This window comes from Bufo bufo, chromosome 3, assembly GCF_905171765.1.
Source record: "Bufo bufo chromosome 3, aBufBuf1.1, whole genome shotgun sequence".
In the NCBI taxonomy this organism is placed as follows: domain Eukaryota; kingdom Metazoa; phylum Chordata; class Amphibia; order Anura; family Bufonidae; genus Bufo; species Bufo bufo.
Window position 1 is genome coordinate 312,969,718 of NC_053391.1, and position 22,417 is coordinate 312,992,134.

General features: G+C 44.1%; 1 protein-coding gene across 2 annotated transcripts in view; it reads right to left on the reverse strand.

Annotated features, from left to right (window-relative positions):
* FGR (FGR proto-oncogene, Src family tyrosine kinase) overlaps positions 1-22,417 on the reverse strand; it is a 183,767-nt gene that overhangs the window by 78,302 nt on the left and 83,048 nt on the right. For both annotated transcript variants that reach the window (XM_040424276.1, XM_040424275.1), the window contains 4 exons: positions 16,902-17,106; positions 15,849-15,945; positions 8,175-8,273; positions 3,311-3,414 (listed from right to left, as the gene is read on the reverse strand). In XM_040424276.1, coding sequence (XP_040280210.1) covers positions 3,311-3,414; positions 8,175-8,273; positions 15,849-15,945; positions 16,902-17,103 — 502 coding nt within the window. In that variant the 5' untranslated portion in view covers positions 17,104-17,106. The remainder of the gene's footprint in view (positions 1-3,310; positions 3,415-8,174; positions 8,274-15,848; positions 15,946-16,901; positions 17,107-22,417) is intronic.

Sequence of the window (22,417 nt, forward strand, 5' to 3'; positions counted from 1 at the left end):
TTGACCCATTTTGCCAAAGGAAAGGAAGTTGCCTAATAATTATGTACACCTGATATAGGGTGTTGATGTCATTAGACCACACCCCTTCTCATTACAGAGATGCACATCACCTAATATGCTTAATTGGTAGTAGGCTTTCGAGCCTATACAGCTTGGAGTAAGACAACATGCATAAAGAGGATGATGTGGTCAAAATACTCATTTGCCTAATAATTCTGCGCACAGTGTATTAGCTAATAGGGATGTTACCATATGCCAGAGACTTTTGTAAGTCTTTAGCTGACACTCTAGGATTCTTCTTCACCTCATTGAGCAGTCTGTGCTGTGCTCTTGCAGTCATCTTTACAGAGAACGGCCACTCCTAGGGAGAGTAGCAGCAGTGCTGAGCTTTCTCCATTTATAGACAATTTGTCTTACCGTGGACTGATGAACAGCAAGGCTTTTGGAGATACTTTTATAACCCTTTCCAGCTTTATGCAAGTCAACAATTTTTAATTGTAGGTCTTCTGAGAGCTCTTTTGTGCGAGGCATCATTCACATCAGGCAATGCTTCTTGTGAAAAGCAAACCCAGAACTGGTGTGTGTTTTTTATAGGGCAGGACAGCTGTAACCAACACCTCCAATCTCATCTCATTGATTGGACTCCAGCTGGCTGACACCTCACTCCAATTAGCTCTTGGAGATGTCATTAGTCTAGGGGTTCACATACTTTTTCCACCTGCACTGTGAATGTTTACATGGTGTGTTCAATAAACACATGGTAACATTTCATTCTTTGTGTGTTATTAGTTTAAGCAGACTGTGATTGTCTATTGTTGTGACTTAGATGAAGATCAGATCACATTTTATGACCAATTTGTGCAGAAATCCATATCATTCCAAAGGGTTCACATACTTTTTCTTGCATCTGTATGTACGAAAGGAAGCACCATGTCATTATCTCCAGCAGTCCCATAGAGATTAAAATAAGTGATAGTACAAATGAAGGGTACAGGACCCCCATTCTCCTTTACATGTGTTTCATTATAACCATATACATGGTATAAGTTTTTGTGCTAAATGGCAATCAATGGTGTATACAATTTTAAAGGCATACAGTTACATACAACTGGGGCATATGCACAGATGATGACCATGTACATGACCAACATTTCTTTTGTCCCACAAATCATTGTTTACCACGGGTAACGAAGGCTTTTAACATTCTCGTTTTCTGTATTCACATAGCGCAGTTATCATTGTGGACACTCAGATTGGTCACAACAGCAGTTGCAATATGTAAAACAGGATTTTACAGTATGTTTCTACACTGCAGAAGCTTGTGGTGATTTTATCTATGACACATTGTCTTCACGCAGTAAATATATCAGCCATACAGAGGTCTCAGTTGTCTAGTGTACTGAAAAACACAGATAAAAATATATGCATTATGTACCCTAACTAAAATAAAAAAAATTCATCATCATTCATGTCATATGGATGATTATCAATATAAAATGTTGTCTATGTCAGTTAGGCTGCTACCACACGTCGCGGCTGTGCTGCATTTTTGGGGAGACAAAAAAAATGCACCAAAAATGCTGTTTTTGCAACAACATATATGCGTTTATGGTGCATTTAATTCCAGCAAAGGGAAAACACAGAGCAGACTTAAACTATCTTAGGCCTCATGCACACGAACGTATTTTTTTGCGGTCCGCAAAAACGGGTCCCGTTTTTCCGTGATCCGTGACCGTTTTTTCGTCCGTGGGTCTTCCTTGATTTTTGGAGGATCCACGGACATGAAAAAAAAGTCGTTTTGGTGTCCGCCTGGCCGTGCGGAGCCAAACGGATCCGTCCTGAATTACAATGCAAGTCAATGGGGACGGATCCGTTTGACGTTGACACAATATGGTGCCATTTCAAACGGATCCGTCCCCATTGACTTTCAATGTAAAGTCTGGAGTCCCTTTTATACCATCGGATCGGAGTTTTCTCCAATCCGATGGTATATTTTAACTTGAAGCGTCCCCATCACCATGGGAACGCCTCTATGTTAGAATATACTGTCGGATATGAGTTAGATCGTGAAACCTCATTTCCGACAGTATATTCTAACACAGAAGCGTTCCCATGGTGATGGGGACGCTTCTAGTTAGAATACACTACAAACTGTGTACATGACTGCCCCCTGCTGCCTGGCAGCACCTGATCTCTTACAGGGGGCCGTGATCAGCACAATTAACCCCTTAGGTGCCGCACCTGAAGGGGTTAATTGTACTATCATATCCCCCTGTAAGAGATCAGGGCTGCCAGGCAGCAGGGGGCAGACCCTGCCAGGCAGCAGGGGCAAACTGGGGAGGGGGGAGGGTCTGCCCCCCTGCTGCCTGGCATCCCTGATCTCTTACAGGGGGCCGTGATCAGCACAATTAACCCCTTCAGGTGCCGCACCTGAAGGGGTTAATTGTGCTGATCACGGCCCCCTGTAAGAGATCGGGTGCTGCCAGGCAGCAGGGGGCAGTCTTGTACACAGTTTGTAGTGTATTCTAACTAGAAGCGTCCCCATCACCATGGGAACGCTTCTGTGTTAGAATATACTGTCGGTTCTGAGTGAAAACTCAGCTTTGAAAAAGCTTTTATGCAGACGGATCTTCGGATCCGTCTGTATAAAAACTAACCTACGGCCACGGATCACGGACACGGATGCCAATCTTGTGTGCATCCGTGTTCTTTCACGGACCCATTGACTTGAATGGGTCCGTGAACCATTGGCCGTGAAAAAAATAGGACAGGTCATATTTTTTTCACGGCCAGGAAACACGGATCACGGATGCGGCTGCAAAACGGTGCATTTTCCGATTTTTCCACGGACCCATTGAAAGTCAATGGGTCCGCGAAAAAAAACGGAAAACGGCACAACGGCCACGGGTGCACACAACGGTCGTGTGCATGAGGCCTAAATTTAACTTTATTTTGTAATTAGTGCAACTCAATTTTGCTGTGTGTTTTCCCTTTCAACGCACCAGGTATGTTGCTGCAAAAACCGCATGTGTTTTTTTGTGCGGTTTCTTGCCACGCCAAAAATGCTACACAGCTGCGATGTTTACCAGCTGCAAGTACATGGATTTCTGCAAGCCCCATTCTGATGGAGCTGAGTTTCAGTCACAGAAAAGCTGCTGTGTCTGAATTTATCTAAATTTATAAATCTGAATATAGCCTTATGAGTTCACGCTATACAGGTTATTGGTGGCACATTCACGTTCTTATATTTCTCCCAACCATACTCAAATGATGATCAGGTCTATCCCATATATTTAAGCCCAACTCTCACCCTTTGTAGTTTCGCTTTCTCTGATCATAAAACTTCCTTGAATATTGCCTTCACTCAGCAAATGCCTCTCTGCATCTTTTCTGCCAAGTTTACCAAAATACCACCTGTGGGAGAGAAGATTTGAAACTAATCAAATGTATTGCACTTCATGTAGACGCACTTTAAAGTTTGATGAAGTTTGGTCATTGAGAAAATAAAAGCAATTATGCCAACAGGTTGCACCAGGTTTGAGAAATGTCAAAAATATTGTATACGGTGTATACAGAAGCAAAATAATGCCAATGCTGGTAATGTCCCCTCTATGCCTCTGTATCTGGGACTAGGGCAGTGAAGGGGTTAATGTCTGTATGCCTGTATGGCAGTAAAGATGCTAGTGTCAGCATCCCTGTGATCAAGGGCAGTGTAAGGGTTAATGGCAGAATACCTGGTAGTCTAGGGCAGTGAAGGGGTAAATGTCAATATACCTAGTGTCTAGGGCAGTGAGGGGGTTAATTCTAGTATTACTGGTGGTCTAGGTCAGTGAAGGGGTTGATGTCAGTATATCTAGTGGTCTAGGGTTTAATGTTAGTATTTTAGGTTAATGCTAATATCCCTGGTGGTGGGGTTAAGGGTTAATGCTACATACATGGGTTACTCATTTTTCCAGGCTTCAGCGTTGCCCTGTCTGTAACTTGCTGTTTCCTCCCTGCACTGATTATAGAGATCGGTGTAGATAGGGGATAGAGAGGATGATGTAAATGTACCACTGCAGCATTCTCCCAATCATTGACCAAAACTAATCAGAAGCACTCTGCCTGATCATCAAGTGGAGAATCGGCATTATTGGTGTACGGGGACCTCTGGGGCCCCCTGGCTTGGAAACCTGGTTACAACTGCCACCGCTATAGCCATGGTTCTAGGTCTCACTATGAAGATTATAACATTCACAGTAAGATCAAAACAAAGGGAGAAATTTATCAGCACCTTCGCACCAGTATTTTGGTGTTAAAAATAAGGCTTGATTGTTGGTTTAACGGAACCAAACTCACAACATCATAAAGATCCATGATGGATGGATAATACATCTAGAATACTCTCATGGGAATAGCCCCTTAGAATGTACTGCTTTAGGGCTCATGCACAAGAGGTTATGGATCTGTATACGCAATATACAGTCGTGGCCAAAAGTTTTGAGAATTACATAAATATTGGAAATTGGAAAAGTTGCTGCTTAAGTTTTTATAATAGCAATTTGCATATACTACAGAATGTTATGAAGAGTGATCAGATGAATTGCATAGTCCTTCTTTGCCATGAAAATTAACTTAATCCCAAAAAAAACTTTCCACTGCATTTCATTGCTGTCATTAAAGGACCTGCTGAGATAATTTCAGTAATCGTCTTGTTAACTCAGGTGAGAATGTTGACGAGCACAAGGATGGAGATCATTAGGTCAGGCTGATTGGGTTAAAATGGCAGACTTGACATGTTAAAAGGAGGGTGATGCTTGAAATCATTGTTCTTCCATTGTTAACCATGGTGACCTGCAAAGAAACGCCTGCAGCCATCATTGCGTTGCATAAAAATGGCTTCACAGGCAAGGATATTGTGGCTACTAAGATTGCACCTCAATCAACAATTTATAGGATCATCAAGAACTTCAAGGAAAGAGGTTAAATTCTTGTTAAGAAGGCTTCAGGGCGTCCAAGAAAGTCCAGCAAGCGCCAGGATCGTCTCCTAAAGAGGATTCAGCTGCGGGATCGGAGTGCCACCAGTGCAGAGCTTGCTCAGGAATGGCAGCAGGCAGGTGTGAGCGCATCTGCACGCACAGTGAGGCGAAGACTTTTGGAAGATGGCCTGGTGTCAAGAAGGGCAGCAAAGAAGCCACTTCTCTCCAAAAAAAACATAAGGGACAGATTGATCTTCTGCAGAAAGTATGGTGAATGGACTGCTGAGGACGAGGGCAAAGTCCTATTCTCCGATGAAGCCTCTTTCCGATTGTTTGGGGCATCTGGAAAAAGGCTTGTCTGGAGAAGAAAAGGTGAGCGCTACCATCAGTCATGTGTCATGCCAACAGTAAAGCATCCTGAGACCATTCATGTGTGGGGTTGCTTCTCATCCAAGGGAGTGGGCTCACTCACAATTTTGCCCAAAAACACAGCCATGAATAAAGAATGGTACCAAAACACCCTCCAACAGCAACCTCTTCCAACAACAGTTTGGTGAAGAACAATGCATTTTCCAGCACGATGGAGCACCGTGCCATAAGGCAAAAGTGATAACTAAGTGGCTCGGGGACCAAAAAGTTGACATTTTGGGTCCATGGCCTGGAAACTCCCCAGATCTTAATCCCATTGAGAACTTGTGGTCAATCCTCAAGAGGCAGGTGGACAAACAAAAACCCACTAATTCTGACAAACTCCACGAAGTGATTTTGAAAGAATGGGTTGCTATCAGTCAGGAATTGGCCCAGAAGTTGATTGAGAGCATGCCCAGTCGAATTGCAGAGGTCCTGAAAAAGAAGGGCCAACACTGCAAATACTGACTCTTTGCATAAATGTCATGTAATTGTCGATAAAAGCCTTTGAAACATATGAAGTGCGTGTAATTATATTTCACTACATCACAGAAACAACTGAAACAAAGATCTAAAGGCAGTTTAGCAGAAAACTTTGTGAAAACTAATATTTGTGTCATTCTCAAAACTTTTGGCCACGACTGTACACACTGGCCATGTGCACTCCTTGGTGCGGATGGGGACCCATTGACTTGAATGGGTCCGCAATCCGCTAGATACGACCGAAGACAAGACTTCACCTATCTTTTGCGGAGTGGAGGCACAGATCGGAAGCCTACGGAAGCAACACGAATACTTCCATGGGCTTTCTGGTCTGTGCCTCTGCACCGCAAAAAGATAGAACATGTTCTATCTTTGTCCATATCTTGCGGATCGCGGACCCATTCAAGTCAATGGGTCAGCATCCATAAACAGAGTGCACATGGCCAGTGCCTGTGCATTGCGGACTGCTATTTGCGGTCCGCAGCATGGGCACTGAGCTATTACGCCTGTGTGCATTAGCCCTTAAAAGATAAAATTGTGATACATACATTCACTAAAGTCCTTGGTCGCTTAATCTTTGTTAGCCTATGTTGTTCACATGCCTGTACTGTATTTATTGGCATGCTAGATTACTGTGATATACACTGCATGCAGAATTATTAGGCAAATGAGTATTTTGACCACATCATCCTCTTTATGCATGTTGTCTTACTCCAAGCTGTATAGGCTCGAAAGCCTACTTCCAATTAAGCATATTAGGTGATGTGCATCTCTGTAATGAGAAGGGGTGTGGTCTAATGACATCAACACCCTATATTAGGTGTGCATAATTATTAGGCAACTTCCTTTCCTTTGGCAAAATGGGTCAAAAGAAGGACTTGACAGGCTCAGAAAAGTAAAAAATAGTGAGATATCTTGCAGAGGGATGCAGCACTCTTAAAATTGCAAAGCTTTTGAAGCGTGATCATCGAACAATCAAGCGTTTCATTCAAAATAGTCAACAGGGTCGCAAGAAGCGTGTGGAAAAACCAAGGCGCAAAATAACTGCCCATGAACTGAGAAAAGTCAAGCGTGCAGCTGCCAAGATGCCACTTGCCACCAGTTTGGCCATATTTCAGAGCTGCAACATCACTGGAGTGCCCAAAAGCACAAGGTGTGCAATACTCAGAGACATGGCCAAGGTAAGAAAGGCTGAAAGACGACCACCACTGAACAAGACACACAAGCTGAAACGTCAAGACTGGGCCAAGAAATATCTCAAGACTGATTTTTCTAAGGTTTTATGGACTGATGAAATGAGAGTGAGTCTTGATGGGCCAGATGGATGGGCCCGTGGCTGGATTGGTAAAGGGCAGAGAGCTCCAGTCCGACTCAGACGCCAGCAAGGTGGAGGTGGAGTACTGGTTTGGGCTGGTATCATCAAAGATGAGCTTGTGGGGCCTTTTCGGGTTGAGGATGGAGTCAAGCTCAACTCCCAGTCCTACTGACAGTTTCTGGAGACACCTTCTTCAAGCAGTGGTACAGGAAGAAGTCTGCATCCTTCAAGAAAAACATGATTTTCATGCAGGACAATGCTCCATCACACGCGTCCAAGTACTCCACAGCGTGGCTGGCAAGAAGGGGTATAAAAGAAGAAAATCTAATGACATGGCCTCCTTGTTCACCTGATCTGAACCCCATTGAGAACCTGTGGTCCATCATCAAATGTGAGATTTACAAGGAGGGAAAACAGTACACCTCTCTGAACAGTGTCTGGGAGGCTGTGGTTGCTGCTGCACGCAATGTTGATGGTGAACAGATCAAAACACTGACAGAATCCATGGATGGCAGACTTTTGAGTGTCCTTGCAAAGAAAGGTGGCTATATTGGTCACTGATTTGTTTTTGTTTTGTTTTTGAATGTCAGAAATGTATATTTGTGAATGTTGAGATGTTATATTGGTTTCACTGGTAAAAATAAATAATTGAAATGGGTATATATTTGTTTTTTGTTAAGTTGCCTAATAATTATGCACAGTAATAGTCACCTGCACACACAGATATCCCCCTAAAATAGCTAAAACTAAAAACAAACTAAAAACTACTTCCAAAAATATTCAGCTTTGATATTAATGAGTTTTTTGGGTTCATTGAGAACATAGTTGTTGTTCAATAATAAAATTAATCCTCAAAAATACAACTTGCCTAATAATTCTGCACTCCCTATAAAGATAATTGAATTGTAAGAGCAACTGCATTTCTGGAGAACTGTTATTTTTACATAGGATTGTTAAATGTGGACTGAGTGTTATATGTGTGTTCTTTCAACATGAACTTCTGTACTCACTCTTCTGCTTGGATCGAATCTATAGCAGCTACATAGTTACTAGGGATGTATCCTGTTTTTCCTGAACGCAGTGATCGAGCTTCCCACCAGTCACCCTCACTGTAGAGACAGAAAGATATACAATAAGGAAAACAACCAGCTTTATTGTACTAATGTGATACATATACACAAAAGATACACAAGATGCTTAAAGCAGAAACTTGTGATGTTCAAATTATGAATTAGTAAATTTTGAAGAACGTTAGCTTTTAGGGTTTATGCACACAGCCATAGTTTTAGTCCGCCTCCGATCCGCGTTTTTTTGCAGGCCCATTCATCTCAGTGGGGCCACAAAAGATGCAGACAACACACCCATGTGTTGTCTGCATCCACAAGTCCATTTTGCAGCCACGCAAAAAAATAAAACATGTCCTATTCCGCAAAGGACATTTTCACAGTAGTTAAAAAAAATAGCTACATGCACTCGGCCGGTATCCGTGTTTTGAAAACACTTACGGCCTTAAATTAGGCTTTGTTCACATCTACAACATTGTACATTGGAGGCTCCTACCCGAACCTCCATCACATATTCTGTGGAAATGGCGAGACAAAATGGTGGTAAAATGATGGTTACTATGATGGAAACCTGATGGCTGCTTTAATGGAGTTGGGATTCCTTTGGTTTTCATGTTATTGATAGGGCTCTGCCATCATCTTCGTTGTGCTGCTCCTACGACTGAGCAAAACAATGGAAATAGCAATAAATGGGGAGATTTACTAATGCTGCTGTTTTCTACACCAGCCTTAGTAAATTGTATGGTGGAGTAAGATATGCCAAATTTATTAAGAGGCACAGGCCTTTTTTTTTTTTTTATTCTGTTTATTTGGAGCAGATTCACAAAATACAAGGCAAGGGTCATGAACCCGCATATCATACATTAAACATGCTTTCCCCCCCTGGCTTCTGGAGGAAGTCAGGGAGTCACATACAGTAACATAAGGAACATGAGTTTAATATACATGAATCTGACTGCATTTTTTATTTTAATTTAAAAGTAGTAGGAACAGAAATAATAAAGAAAAGAAAGGGAAGAGGGGAAAGGGAGAGAGATATAGGGGGGAAGGGAGGCAGGACTATACTGCCAGGGGTCCCAGAGTATTACCTAGAGATGCTCTAAGATACCATGAAGTGTACTGAAAGGGTTTAACCAATTCTCTAATTTCTACCATATTAAAGTGTGCAATAATAAAAGTGCGCCACTTATTAAAGAATTTGGAAGCTGAACTTTCTTTGTGCCTAGATGCTTCAATCCTTTCATATCCCAAAAGAACTTTCAATTCAGAGATCACAGCAGGAATGTCTGGCATGGCATCTGTGAGCCATCTCTGGAGCAAGACCCTTTTGGCTACTAACAAGACCGAGTGTAATAAAATCGGTATCTTAGTTGGGTTCTCCAGACGGATATAATGGAAAACCAAGGTCTGGGGTTCCATAGGTAACTCCACCAACCAGTTAGTCTTGATATACTCAATCACAGCGGCCCAAAATTTGACTACCTCAGGACATGTCCAAATGCCATGCCAGAAATCCGTAGCAGCCAATTTACAATTAGGACAATGTGTGATACGGTCTGGAAACTGGGGAGAGGCTGGAAAGTTAAAACCATAGATTGCCCGATGCATCATTCTAAAAAACGTTTCAAGCCAAATCTCACCAATCACGCACTGACGTACCTTACTCCAACCTTCCAGGATCTTTACCCCAATCTCATCATCCATAGTGATGTGCTCCCACTTCTTAAAAAGAGTGGAAACCTTGGCTTTCGTGAAATTTCCTGAAAAGGCCCTATACAACCTAGAGAGAGAAACTGTTTGGGGGGAGAAACTAAGGATCTCATCAAAGGAGTTTTTGGTCACCTCCCTCGATAGATCACGCAATCTATGTGAGCAGAAACCCACAATCTGCATTATTTGCAAGAAATGGGAATCCGGTAAGGCATATTTTTCCTTCAGTTCTTTTGGAGTTAGCCAACGTTTTTCCCCTTGATGCATCAGATGTTCCGCCCTAGTCAAACCCCTAGATATCCACAGCTCAGAAGGTCTCAGACTAGTTCCTGACGGAAATTCTGGATGACCCCATAGCGGCATCCATTTAGAGATTGCATGAGGCAGATTTACTGTCTTCCTAACCGCCTTCCAGGTTGCTATCGTATCTCTCAATAAAAGCGAGGATTTAATTTCCCCAGGTAATGCGGCCAAGTTAGAGTGGAGGCACGATACCAGGTTCCACGGAGCTACCAGGTTTTGCTCCACTTCCCTATTAGAGAAAAGATCAGTATTATGCACCCAATCCAAAACATGACACATAAGACATGCCAGATTGTAACCCCGTACATTCGGGAATTTCACTCCTCCTTCTGGTTTCCATAACATAAGCTTCGAAAGAGAGATGCGAGGGCGTCTGCCTGACCATAGAAACGTGGTAAAAGCCTTGTTTAGAGCAGTGACATCGGTATGTTTCAGCAAGATCGGAAGCGTTTGGAGGGGGTAGAGTAACTTAAAAAAACTCATCATCTTAATGAGCTGGCACCTTCCAAGCAGAGATAAGGGAAGTGAATGCCATTTCTGTAGTTCAGATATTATTTTCGCTATGAGGGGAGGATAGTTTAGTGAGTACAATGACCCCGGAAGCTTACCAATTTTAACCCCTAAGTATGTGACATATTTCTTAACAGCAGATAAAGAGAGACCTATATCCTGCCAAAACTGCGGTGGGTTAGTGGCGTGAAGCTCTAGAATCTCACTTTTAGATGAATTTATTTTATATCCTGAGAAGGACCCAAAAAAACTCCATTAGGGGGCCTAAGTGTCGCTGTGGAGTGTCCATGAAAATCAAAAGATCATCCGCATATAAAGTTAGTTTGACCTCTTTCTTGCCTATGGTAATACCCGTATATAAGTCAGAATCCTCTAGAAATCTAGCTAAGGGCTCGATGGCTAGGTCAAAGAGGAGAGGGGAAAGCGGACAACCCTGTCTAGTCCCTCTTTGGAGGGGGAACACCCGAGACAGGAAACCTCCCGTATGGATGCGCGCCGCTGGGCTGGAATAGAGACCCTTCAAAAAGGTACGGATATCCCCCAAAATCTTGAATTTATCGAGCACCGCCCCCAGCCAGTCCCAACGCAATGAGTCAAAAGCTTTTTCCGCATCTAAAGCCAGTAAAATAGGGGTTCTGGCTGGCTGAGGGCGGCGCCGGACCCAATCCAAGGTTGCCAGCACCTTCCTAATATTTGCCACCCCCGACCTCCCTTTAATGAAACCCACTTGGGAGGGCCCTATCAGGGTAGGCATTAATAGGCTCAGTCTGTCAGCCAGTATTTTAGTCAATATCTTGAGATCCTGATTAATGAGCGAGATCGGGCGGTACGAACCTGGATCTTGTGGGTCCTTATTTGGTTTAAGTATCAATTTAATGTGGGCAACATTAACATGAGCAGGGAAACTACCTGTGTGTAAAAGATGGTTAAAATAGTCCGTCAGTGTGGGGGCAAGATTTTCTTGTAGCACTTTGTAAAATTCTCCTGAGAATCCGTCAGGGCCTGGCGCCTTTCCGTTATGTAGGGAACGTATTATATGTAGCACTTCATCAGCCGTTATTTCCGCATTTATAGATCCCTGCTGTTCCTCCGTCAGGGAAGGTAATTTGACGTCTGACAGAAATCTCCTACCCTTTTCAGGGTCTTCTGGGGTGTCGCTATAGAGACGCTCATAATATTTACCTAGCAAATCATTTATCAACTTAGGATTTGTTTGGACCACTCCCCCCTCCCCTTTCAGAGCTGTGATGACTGTAGGAGTCCTCCTGCCCCGTGCTAAGTTGGCCAACATTTTGCCTGACTTATTCCCAAATCTGAACAGATCCGTCTGGAATTCTGACCTATACATTGCCTCCCTTTTATCTACCCAAACTTCAAAGGTATTTCTAGCTGCAATCCAGGCCTCCTTGTGCTGAGTGGTAGCCACCCGGAGGAATTGAGTGTATGCCTGTCTGAGGGCCGAGCTAGCCTCCTGATATTGTTTAGCGACCACCTTGCGTAAATTACTGACATAACTGAGAATTCGGCCCCTCAGGACCGCTTTAGCAGCCTCCCAGTGGGTCGAAACATCTGATGCATCTCGGGGATTGTCACCCTGAAACTCCCACCACCAACCTTGTAGTGTATCTTTGAAATTGTCATCCTTGGCAAGAAAAGAAGGAAAGCGCCATATAAAATCAGTTCCTCTAGGGTAGGTATCCTGCAAGGAAATGGATATAGGTGAGTGGTCAGAAATAAGTAAGTCATGAATTTCAGCGGAAACCACCCTAGATGACATATGCAAGGGAAGGAAAAGATAGTCAATACGAGACCATACATTATGTGCGTGTGAAAAATGCGTATACGCCCTGTCATCAGGATGTAGAGAGCGCCAGGTATCATATAAACCTGTAGAGGTTAGAAAGGGAGGTATAACCTTGTCAGAGAGTCTTTGCGATCCGACCATCCCCTCCTCTCTCTTCCGGTCTTCCAGAACAGATGCGACTGAGTTAAAATCACCACCCACAATTCTGTTGTGAGTTCCATCCATATGCAGTCTGTTCTCCAGAAGAGCGTAAAAGGGGGCATTATTTTCATTTGGGGCATACACATTATGAATGCTATAAGAAATCCCTCCTATCTCTACCACTAACCTATGCCATCTGCCCTCACTGTCATGAAATTCTGAAAGTATCTTCCCTGAGAAATTTCTATGTACTAAAGTGAGTACTCCAGCTTTGTGCTCCCTGGCTGAGGATCCGAACACAGAACCTACCCAGAATTTTTTCATACGGAAGAAATCTTTATCCTCTAAATGCGTCTCTTGCAGGAGAACTACATCAGGTTAAAGACGCTTCAGGTGGCGTAAAATCTTTGACCGCTTCTGCGGGGAGCGTAAACCCTTGACATTCCAGGAGATAATTTTCATTTCAGTTCCGGTATGTACGGATCCCCAAACAGAGAAAGCCAAGGGAGAAGGGAGGAGGGAAGGAAAAAGGGGGGGGAGGAAAAGAGAACAGAAAACACAAGCAAAAATCAATATAAGTACAACCAAAAAGAACTGCCTAGGTGTGTGGCAGCAGGTACCAATCCACTGGACCGGGTACGACTAGATGGTGTCAGCCGTCACTAAATCTAGTTATAGACTTTCCTTTTTTCCGCCATGGCAGAGCTCTCACATACCTAGCCTAAACAATGGCAATCTGTACGACTGAACAATACCGGCCCTAGTATGGAGCATAAAGCAAAATAACAAAACATTCTTAATCTGGAACAGCTTAGCAGCATTAACAAGATTCTACCCCTCAGGGTTGAGTCTCAACCACATTTAGAATTGAGGAATATTAACGTCCTCTTCTGGAAGGGCCTTTCTGGGCCATTGCGCAAACGGTCATTCCCTCGTCGAACAGCTGGAACCAATGAGTCCTTCAAAGTAGACCGTTGGGGAGAGAGGGATATATCATGCTGCTCTGAATCAATAATCTCATCCAAGGCCTCCTCTGCCTCAGTGGGGGATCTAAAAGTGATAGTCCCTCCTTGTGCTCTGTGAATCTTTAGAACCGCCGGGAAAAGAAGCTGAAATCTGATGTCCCTTTGGTAGAGTGCAGTGCAGACCGGGCTAAAGGCCTTGCGTTTCTTCGCCACCTCAGCCGAGAAGTCCTCAAACAATAAAATTTTGTGGCCCCTTATGGTTATCTGGTGTCGTCTCTTACGAAAACTGCGGAGTAAAGCCACCTTATCATTGAAATCCAGCAGTTTAAAAATAACTTGGCGAGGTCTCCCATCTCCACTGCGGGGAGACTCCGAATTAGAGTCCCTAGTGGCGCCTCTTTCCGGACCAATCCTGTGGGCCCTCTCCACTCGACAGAAAAACTTTAGGCCCAGGGCCTCTGGCAGTTCTTTCTCACATATATCTAAAAGGTCCAGTTGTTTAATGGACTCAGGCAGCCCAACCACCCTCAGGTTGTTGCGGCGTGACCTGTTTTCCAGGTCATCAACCTTAAACCGCAGGTATTCCAGGGCATGCTGCTGGGATTTCAATACAGACTCAGTGTCCCCTGCTTGCTGCTGCAAGGAACGCAGCTCTTTCTCCAGGGCCCCAACTTGTATGCTGGTCTGGTTTACCTCTTCCCTCAGGGAGTTAAAAGAGGCCAGTATTGTCGTTTCCAGTGTTTTCTGGATGTCCGGCATTATACGCATTGCCACTTCAATGGCTAGTTGTTTATAATCTAATGTGGCCGGGCCACCTAGAGGGGACCCCTCTCCCTGGGTACTCTGAGAGCCCTCTTCCCTAAATACTAGTGGCTGAGTGTCCGCCATTTTTGCCGCGCTCTGTGAGGCTGCTAGCTGCGCACCTGTGATCTTCTGCCCGCTCCGGAGAAGATATCTTTCCATCAGCCCCTTGATGCAGGTAAGTGGGGTCAGTCGGATGTCCTTTAGGGCTGGAAAGCAGTTCCCTGCGCTGCAAAATGACAAAGATGTTCGGCGGTATGCAGGAGCTCTGAGCACTGCGTCCTCACATGGCGGCGCCGGAACCGGAAGTCGGCACAGGCCTTTTAACAAATTTGGTGCATCTTCTGGGTTTACATGAGCCATAAACCGAAATCTATGCTAACTAGAATCTTCAATTTACTCCAGCTCTTGGTGTAAATTATAGTAAATCTGGTGGACCGCAGAGGCCTCGTCCCTCTGCTCACCCTTTTTCTCGTCACTTTTAAAAAGTGGTAAGGACCTGCAAATTGTAGCTCAAATATGAGAAGGCCATAATCTGAGACTTTGTTATCCCACTTTTGTGGTGTATAAACATTGATAAATCTCAACCAAAGTGTTTAGGCAAGCCTTAATTAGTCTTCAATTTTGAAATATATTGTGACACCAAAGGAACTTACATCAACCATGGGGTTCTATGATTGTCCAAGCTCAGTTCAGTAGAGTTGTCATGGCCTTTACGTTACACTAAACCTATAAATTAATACTAAAAGTAACCAAGAAGTATAGTTGTCCCCACTGTTTGTCAAACTGCAGCACTTTCTGCATGATCCTGACACGAGCAGTGTTCTAGAAATCCTGCAGAGAGCACAGGGGTAAATATCTTGCTCATGGATGATCTCCATTTTAATTGAGGGGGTTCACCTGTTCAGAACCTTCTTCTATTAGCAAATAAAGAGAATGGTTACACTCTAGAGCGGTGTTCTTCAGCTGCAGTCCTCAGGGCCCATCTTCCGGTCATGTTTTCAGGATTTTCTTAGTATTCAGCAGGTGATATAATTAGTGTCCATGCACCAGGACTTACCACAGGTATTCATTTTGTGGGATCTTCTCAAATCATGAACGGTAGGTGGTCCCTGAGGACCGGAGTTGAGGAATACTGCTTTAGAGGACCCTGCACATCCATGCATCCATAGATTCCATAGATTGACCAGCGGAAGAACTTACACATTTATTAAGAGGTGCAAATTTTGTCACAAAATGGCACTTGCAACAAAATTTGCAACTTTTCTACACCATTTTTGGGTATAGTAATATATGTGAAATGGGAAGTTTTCAGCCCAACTAAGAGTGCTACAGTGATGTACAAACATCCAAAGTTATTTTACTACTAGTTAGAAGATAACATACGAGTTATTTAAAATGTGGAATTTATCTCCCTTCACAACAGTTAGGTCATCTTCTGTCCGAGCCTCATAATCATACAGGGCAATGAAGGTTGTTGCTCCTAAGAAAAGGGAGAGAACAGAGGTTACTCTAGGAGGGCATAGAGAATATAAGGGTTGTAGTTCCAGAGCAAGTAAAGCAGGATCATTGCCATAATTCAAAACAACAACAACAAAAATTTACTGGTAAACCATGCACAATGCAGAAGGACTAGTTCAGCTGATTGTAATATCTTTCACTTAGTGAGCTGTTCTTCATTCTGGAAAAAAATGTACTTTTAGTTCCTATGCAAATGAGCAGTTAAGTGCAGCGAGGGTAGACCCAAGCCTCTCTGTGCACCCTTTCCCCTCCTGCTTCCTCTACCAACCTCTCCCTCTTTTTGATTGACAACACAAGACAAGATGATCGTGCAGGACCAGAACCCTGTGTATAAAGAAGGAGTGGAAGGGGCTGGCACAGAGAGCAGGAGAAGAAAGGGTGCACAGAGACCTGGGCCCACCCTCGCTGCACTTAAATGCTTATTTCCACATAGATCAAAAGTACTTTTCCTTTAGAAAGAAAAACAAATCACTAAGTGAAAGGCGTCATTAGATACAGCTGAGCTAGCACTGCAAGGTATTGTGCCTGGTTTAACAGTGAATTCCCAGGTGACAGATTCCATTTAAGAGCTAAACTATTGGTCAGCTGAGCTTTTTCCTTTAATGTTTTGGCTATTTCATTAACATGATAGGTAAAGGGTAACTTAACAACATACAGTAGGATATTATTGTTTTGCAACGCCTATAGACTACAAGAGAGACAAAGGAGCAGTTCTCCTCTGCTTCTCTTGCCTTCTGCAGTTCTCTGCTGCTTCTATGACACAACTGAGGTTGTGGAAATGATATTTTCCATAAAGGTGTGGTGCCCACCTATAAGACATCTGAAGCATATCCTATAATGAGCCTCCATGTCGCATTTGCTGTTAAAGGTTCCTTGTGCAATGCTTTTAGTTAAAGCGAACTCTCATTTTCACCTTACCTGAAGATCCAGTGACACCCATGCCTCTCTGTCCTCCACCCAAGAAAGGTCCTCCGACTACACATATTGAGTTGATAGTAGAAATGCTAAAGTCTTGGTTGCGTACTGTTGTAGGATCCGGGAAATAGCGTGGACTGGAGAAGCTCTCCACACTTACATCCACTGCTTTTTCTTCCTTCTTTTTGCACTGTGCACAGCCCATTACCTGTAGAGACTACAGTCAGTAACCATCCTTTGGGACCCTACAGAGGGCAGGTTCAGGCAGGTTATAATTAGGGATGAGCAAATAGACATCGGATGAAACATCCAAAGTCGATTCGCATAAAACTTCATTCTAATACTGTACGGAGCAGGAGCTCTGTACAGTATTAGAATGTATTGGCTCCGATGAGCCGAAGTTATTGCTTTGCGAAGTCTCACAAGACTTTGCAGAAAAACTTCATAAATTAATTTGGACTGTAAAGAACCATTTCCTGAACTCGGGTTCGGTTCCAAGGTACCACTTGGAACCGAACCCGAGTTCGGGAAATTATTTTTTTACAGTACAACTTAATTTATGAAGTTATTGCAAAGCAATAACTTCGGCTCATCGGAGCCAATACTTCTAATACTGTACAGAGCTCCTGCTCCGTACAGTATTAGAACAAAGTTTTACGTGAATCGACTTCGGGATTCGCTCATCCCTAGTTATAATATAAAGACACTCTACGCAACCTGGGAACTTAAAGTGGCCATGGAAAAAAAATATATCTAAAAAAGGCCCCATGTTGTAGGCAGGTCTAAACTGATAGAAGGCAGAGCCAACAAAAGTAGGTGGGGCCAGCACAAGTAGGCGGGTCCAGCAATACAATTTTTGTGGCTCAAAATACCACCCCAGCTGAGCCAAATACCACAATGCAGCACAATATATTTCCCAAGCAGAACTAAATACAACAGTGCAGCATAAAATAATGCTCCAGCAGCACTAAATACCTCCCCAGAAGATGCCCATCTGTGGTGGCCAGCACAACGTTCTGTCCTCTACTCCAGTTGCTTCAGGATGGCAATATGTTGATTTCAGGAGTCAAGAGGGCATCTGATGCTGCCTTCCAGGTACATAGGTACTTGATTTTCCCAGCTCTATGAGCGCCAGGTCATTACTTGGCTGGTGGCTATGTGGAGAGCTCAGGCAGCCCCCTGGGCATTGACCCACTGGGAAGTTTCCAGTAGGGTCTGTGCCCAGCCCGCCCGTGAAGACACAGCAGTGCACCTAAAGATTTAGAAACAGAGTCCTGGACTTCATGGTACTGTGTGATCATAGTAAATTGGAGTGTATATTACTGGCCCTAATAATTGCCTATAGGGTGTACGAAAATGTATTTCTGAGGCAGTCATTTCATATTTTCAGACTGCAATAAATCAAAACAATGCAGACTCACGCCTGTGCACTGGGCTGAGGCACTGCACAGAATTATTAGACTGTAAGACATGATAGCAGCTGAAAAGGCTGAATACTTGGATTTCTGTAATCTATGGTTCCCCTGCACCAATTGCAGAGTTTCTCCTCAGTATCACATTTGAAATCACGGTGATCTTTTGTTTGACATTTTAAAATCTATTAGGATGATTTTATTTGGGTCCTATGTGTCCCCACATCTACTCCTTGTCTGGTGTGTCTTGCCTTTTCTTCTCCTATAGTGTCTTTTTGTTTTAATTTATATTTTGTATTCTCAAAATGGGCATTAGATGGATATGGTGTTCTGTTTGTGTGTCTTGCTCCGCATCACATGTTACGGTTTGCTCTCCGGTCTGGAGACGCAACTAAACGGAACAGAATGCATTTTGGAGCATTCCGTTCAGTTCAGTTTTGTCCCCATTGACAAAGAATGGGGACAAAACTGAAGCATTTTTTCCCGGTATTGAGCCCCTATGACAGATCTCAATACTGGAAAACTAAAACGCTAGTGTGAAAGTAGCCTTAGTAAAAGCATTACAAACCTATTACCACATAAAGTGACACAAAATAGGCAGTGCCAGAAAGGGGTTAATGGAAGTTTTGTAGATTTCACTCATTTTAGGTATCTAATCAGCCTACAATATTTTGCTCAGCTGTACATTTGGGTACATTCTAGTTTTTGATTTATGTTTCATTATTTATACTGTATAAAAGCCCCAATAAAGGAACAGATCCAAACATGTATCAGTGCAGTCAGGATTAGTGTTGATCGAGCACCATAGTGCTCGGGTGCTGAGGCCGAACACATCGGGATGCTTGGGTGCTCTACCGAGCACCCGAGTATAATGAAAGTCAATGGGAGAACCCGAGCATTAAACCAGGCACTCCCTGCTCTGAAGAGGGGAGGGTGTCTGGTTCACAGTAAAAGGTCAGAAATTGATGTAAATGCCACCGAAATGGTTCGGGAACAGCATGGGGAGGATGTTTGGATGCAGGTCTCCCAGGTCTCTGCTGGGAACGATGTTGTCCAAGTGGTACGCCACTTTTACAGACTGACAATAATACGCACAAAACCGAAGATAAAATCGATTTTAGAGGAAAAATTGTTTGGAAACATTCTTTCCTGTATATTTACTTGTATATAAAGTGCAAGTGCTGCCAGAAAATTACAAGCAAGAGGCACTCCGATATAACCGGTATATCACATAAAGGAGGGCCTCATTCACATTGTGGTACAATTGTTCAGGTAGTGGGACTCCTACACTCATAAAGCCTATGCACTAAGTGAAAGGGCTGCCAAAAATTACAAGGCACTACAATACACCCTTTGTTACACATAAAGGAGAGCATCATAAACACCCTTGAAAAATTATGATGATGGCCTGCTGGTGACCCTCAAAAACATTTGGAGCAAGGGCCTGCTGATCTGACCATCTAAAACATTATGGGCGAGGGCCTGCTGCCGCTTTGGTGACTCTAGATAACCTGGGCCCGATCGCACGTCCCCGTGACAGCGACGATCCTTTCGGATGTCTGCCCTATCAACTTTCAATGTTATTTTCAGAGCGAACCACGGTGACCATGGGTAACAGGGAATCAGGGTTTAATTCCGGAGAGGGAGCCTGAGAAACAGCTACCATTACCAAGCAAGGCAGAATGCGCGCAAATTACCAATTAAGTATAATTAGTTTAGGACCTGCAGATGAGCTGACCCTGTAAAAGATTGTAGGTAAGGGCCTGCTGGTGAGCTGACCCTCTAAAAGATTGTAAATGAGGGCCTGCAGGTGAGCTGACCCTGTAAAAGATTGTAGGTGAAGGCCTGCTAGTGAGCTGACCCTATAAAGAAATTATATGCGAGGGCCTGCAGGTGAGCTGACCCTGTAAAACATTATATGTGTGGGCCTGCAGGTGAGCTGACCCTGTAAAAGATTTTAGGTGCGGGCCTGCTGGTGAGCTGACCCTGTAAAAGATTTTAGTTGCGGGCCTGCTGGTGAGCTGACCCTGTAAACTGTTATATGCGAGGGCCTGCTGGTGAGCTGACCCTGTAAAAGATTTTAGGTGCATGCCTGCTGGTGAGCTGACCCTGTAAAAGATTTTAGGTGCAGGCCTGCTGGTGAGCTGACCTGGTAAAACATTATATGCGAGGGCCTGCTGGTGAGCTGACCCTGTAAAAATTTTAGGTGCGGGCCTGCTGGTGAGCTGACCCTCTAAAAAATTATATGCGAAGGCCTGCTGGTGAGCTGACCCTGTAAAACATTGTAGGTGAGGGCCTGCTGGTGAACTGACCCTCTAAAAAATTATATGTGAGGGCCTGCAGCTGAGCTGACCCTGTAAAACATTGTAGGTGCGGGCCTGCTGGTGAGCTGACCCTCTAAAAAATTATATGTGAAGGCCTGCAGCTGAGCTGACCCTGTAAAACATTGTAGGTGAGGGCCTGCTGGTGAGCTGACCCTCTAAAAAATTATATGTGAGGGCCTGCAGCTGAGCTGACCCTGTAAAACATTGTAGGTGAGGGCATGCTGGTGAGCTGAAACTCTAAAAAATTATATGCGAGGGCCTGCAGCTGAGCTGACCCTGTAAAATATTGTAGGTGAGGGCCTGCTGGTGAGCTGAAACTCAAAAAAATTATATGCGAGGGCCTGCAGCTGAGCTGACCCTGTAAAATATTGTAGGTGAGGGCCTGCTGGTGAGCTGACCCTCTAAAAAATTATATGCGAGGGCCTGCTGGTGAGCTGACCCTCTCAAAAATTATATGCGAGGGCCTGCAGCTGAGCTGACCCTGTAAAACATTATATGCGATGGGCATATATGCGAGGGCATTATATGCGACAAATAAGCATGTTAATATGATGGAAGAGGAGGAGGAGGATGAGAAAAGGAAGATTCAACCATATACCCTAGTTTGTGGTGGAAGGGGTGCATGGGAATACAGTGTATTCAATACACCATAAAAGCCACATTTAAAGTGCCTTTATTTTCAGCCGCTTTTCTCTGGTGGAGTAGAGAAGTCATGGTCAATCCGGGCCTTGTTCATTTTTATAAGAGTCAATCTGTCAGCATTTTCAGTTGACAGGCAGATACGCTTATCTGTTATAATGCCACCAGCAGCACTAAATACCTGCTCAGACAAAACGCTGGTGGCAGGGCAGGCTAGCACCTCCCAGTTTGTGCCACGTGTCCAGCTTGGACATGCAGTAGTTGTAAGGTACTGAGGGATCATTGAGGACGCTGACACGGTCTGCTATGTACTCCTTTACCATCTTCTAAAATTTTCCCCTCCTTGTGACACTAGGCCGCGCATCAGGGTGAGGGTGCTGGCAGGGTGTCATAAAACTGTCCCAGGCTTTGGAGAGTGTTGTCCTGCCTCCGTTGGAACTGCTGTGTGTTCCCCTTGTCTCCCCTCCTTGGTTGGCCAAGGAACTACGGACTCTGCCGCCAGCGTTGTCAGATGGAAATTTTTGGAGCAATTTTTCAACAAGGATCTTCTGGTATTGCACCGTTTTGCTCGTCTTCTCCACCAGAGGAATGAGAGATGAGAAGTTCTCTTTGTAGCGAGGGTCGAGAAGGGTGAACAACCAGTAATCCGACTTGTCTAAAATGCGTATAAAGCGCGGGGCTCGAGAAAGGCAGCCTTACATAACGTCAGCCATATGTGCCAGAGTACTAACAGGCAAGACTTTACTGTCGTAATCAGGAGGATCGCTCTCAATCTCCTCATCCTCTTCCTCCACTTCTGCCCAACCACGCTGAACAGATGGAATTAAACTTCCATGGGTACTCTCTGTAGCGGAGGCAACTGTCTCCTGCTCCTCCTCTTCATCATCCAATTCGCGCTGAGAAGACGAACTTAGGGTGGTCTGGCTATCACCCTGTGTAATGTCTTCCCCCATTTCCACCTCTTCCACATAAAAGCGTCGTCCTTAATTGTGAGCAGCGAGCGTTTGAGTAGACACAGAAGTGGGATGGTTACGCTGATAATAGCGTTATTGCCGCTCACTATCTGTGTCGATTCCTTAAAGTTTCTTAAAACCTCACAAAAGGTCAGACATCCATACCCACTCCTCGCTTGTGAGCTGCCAAT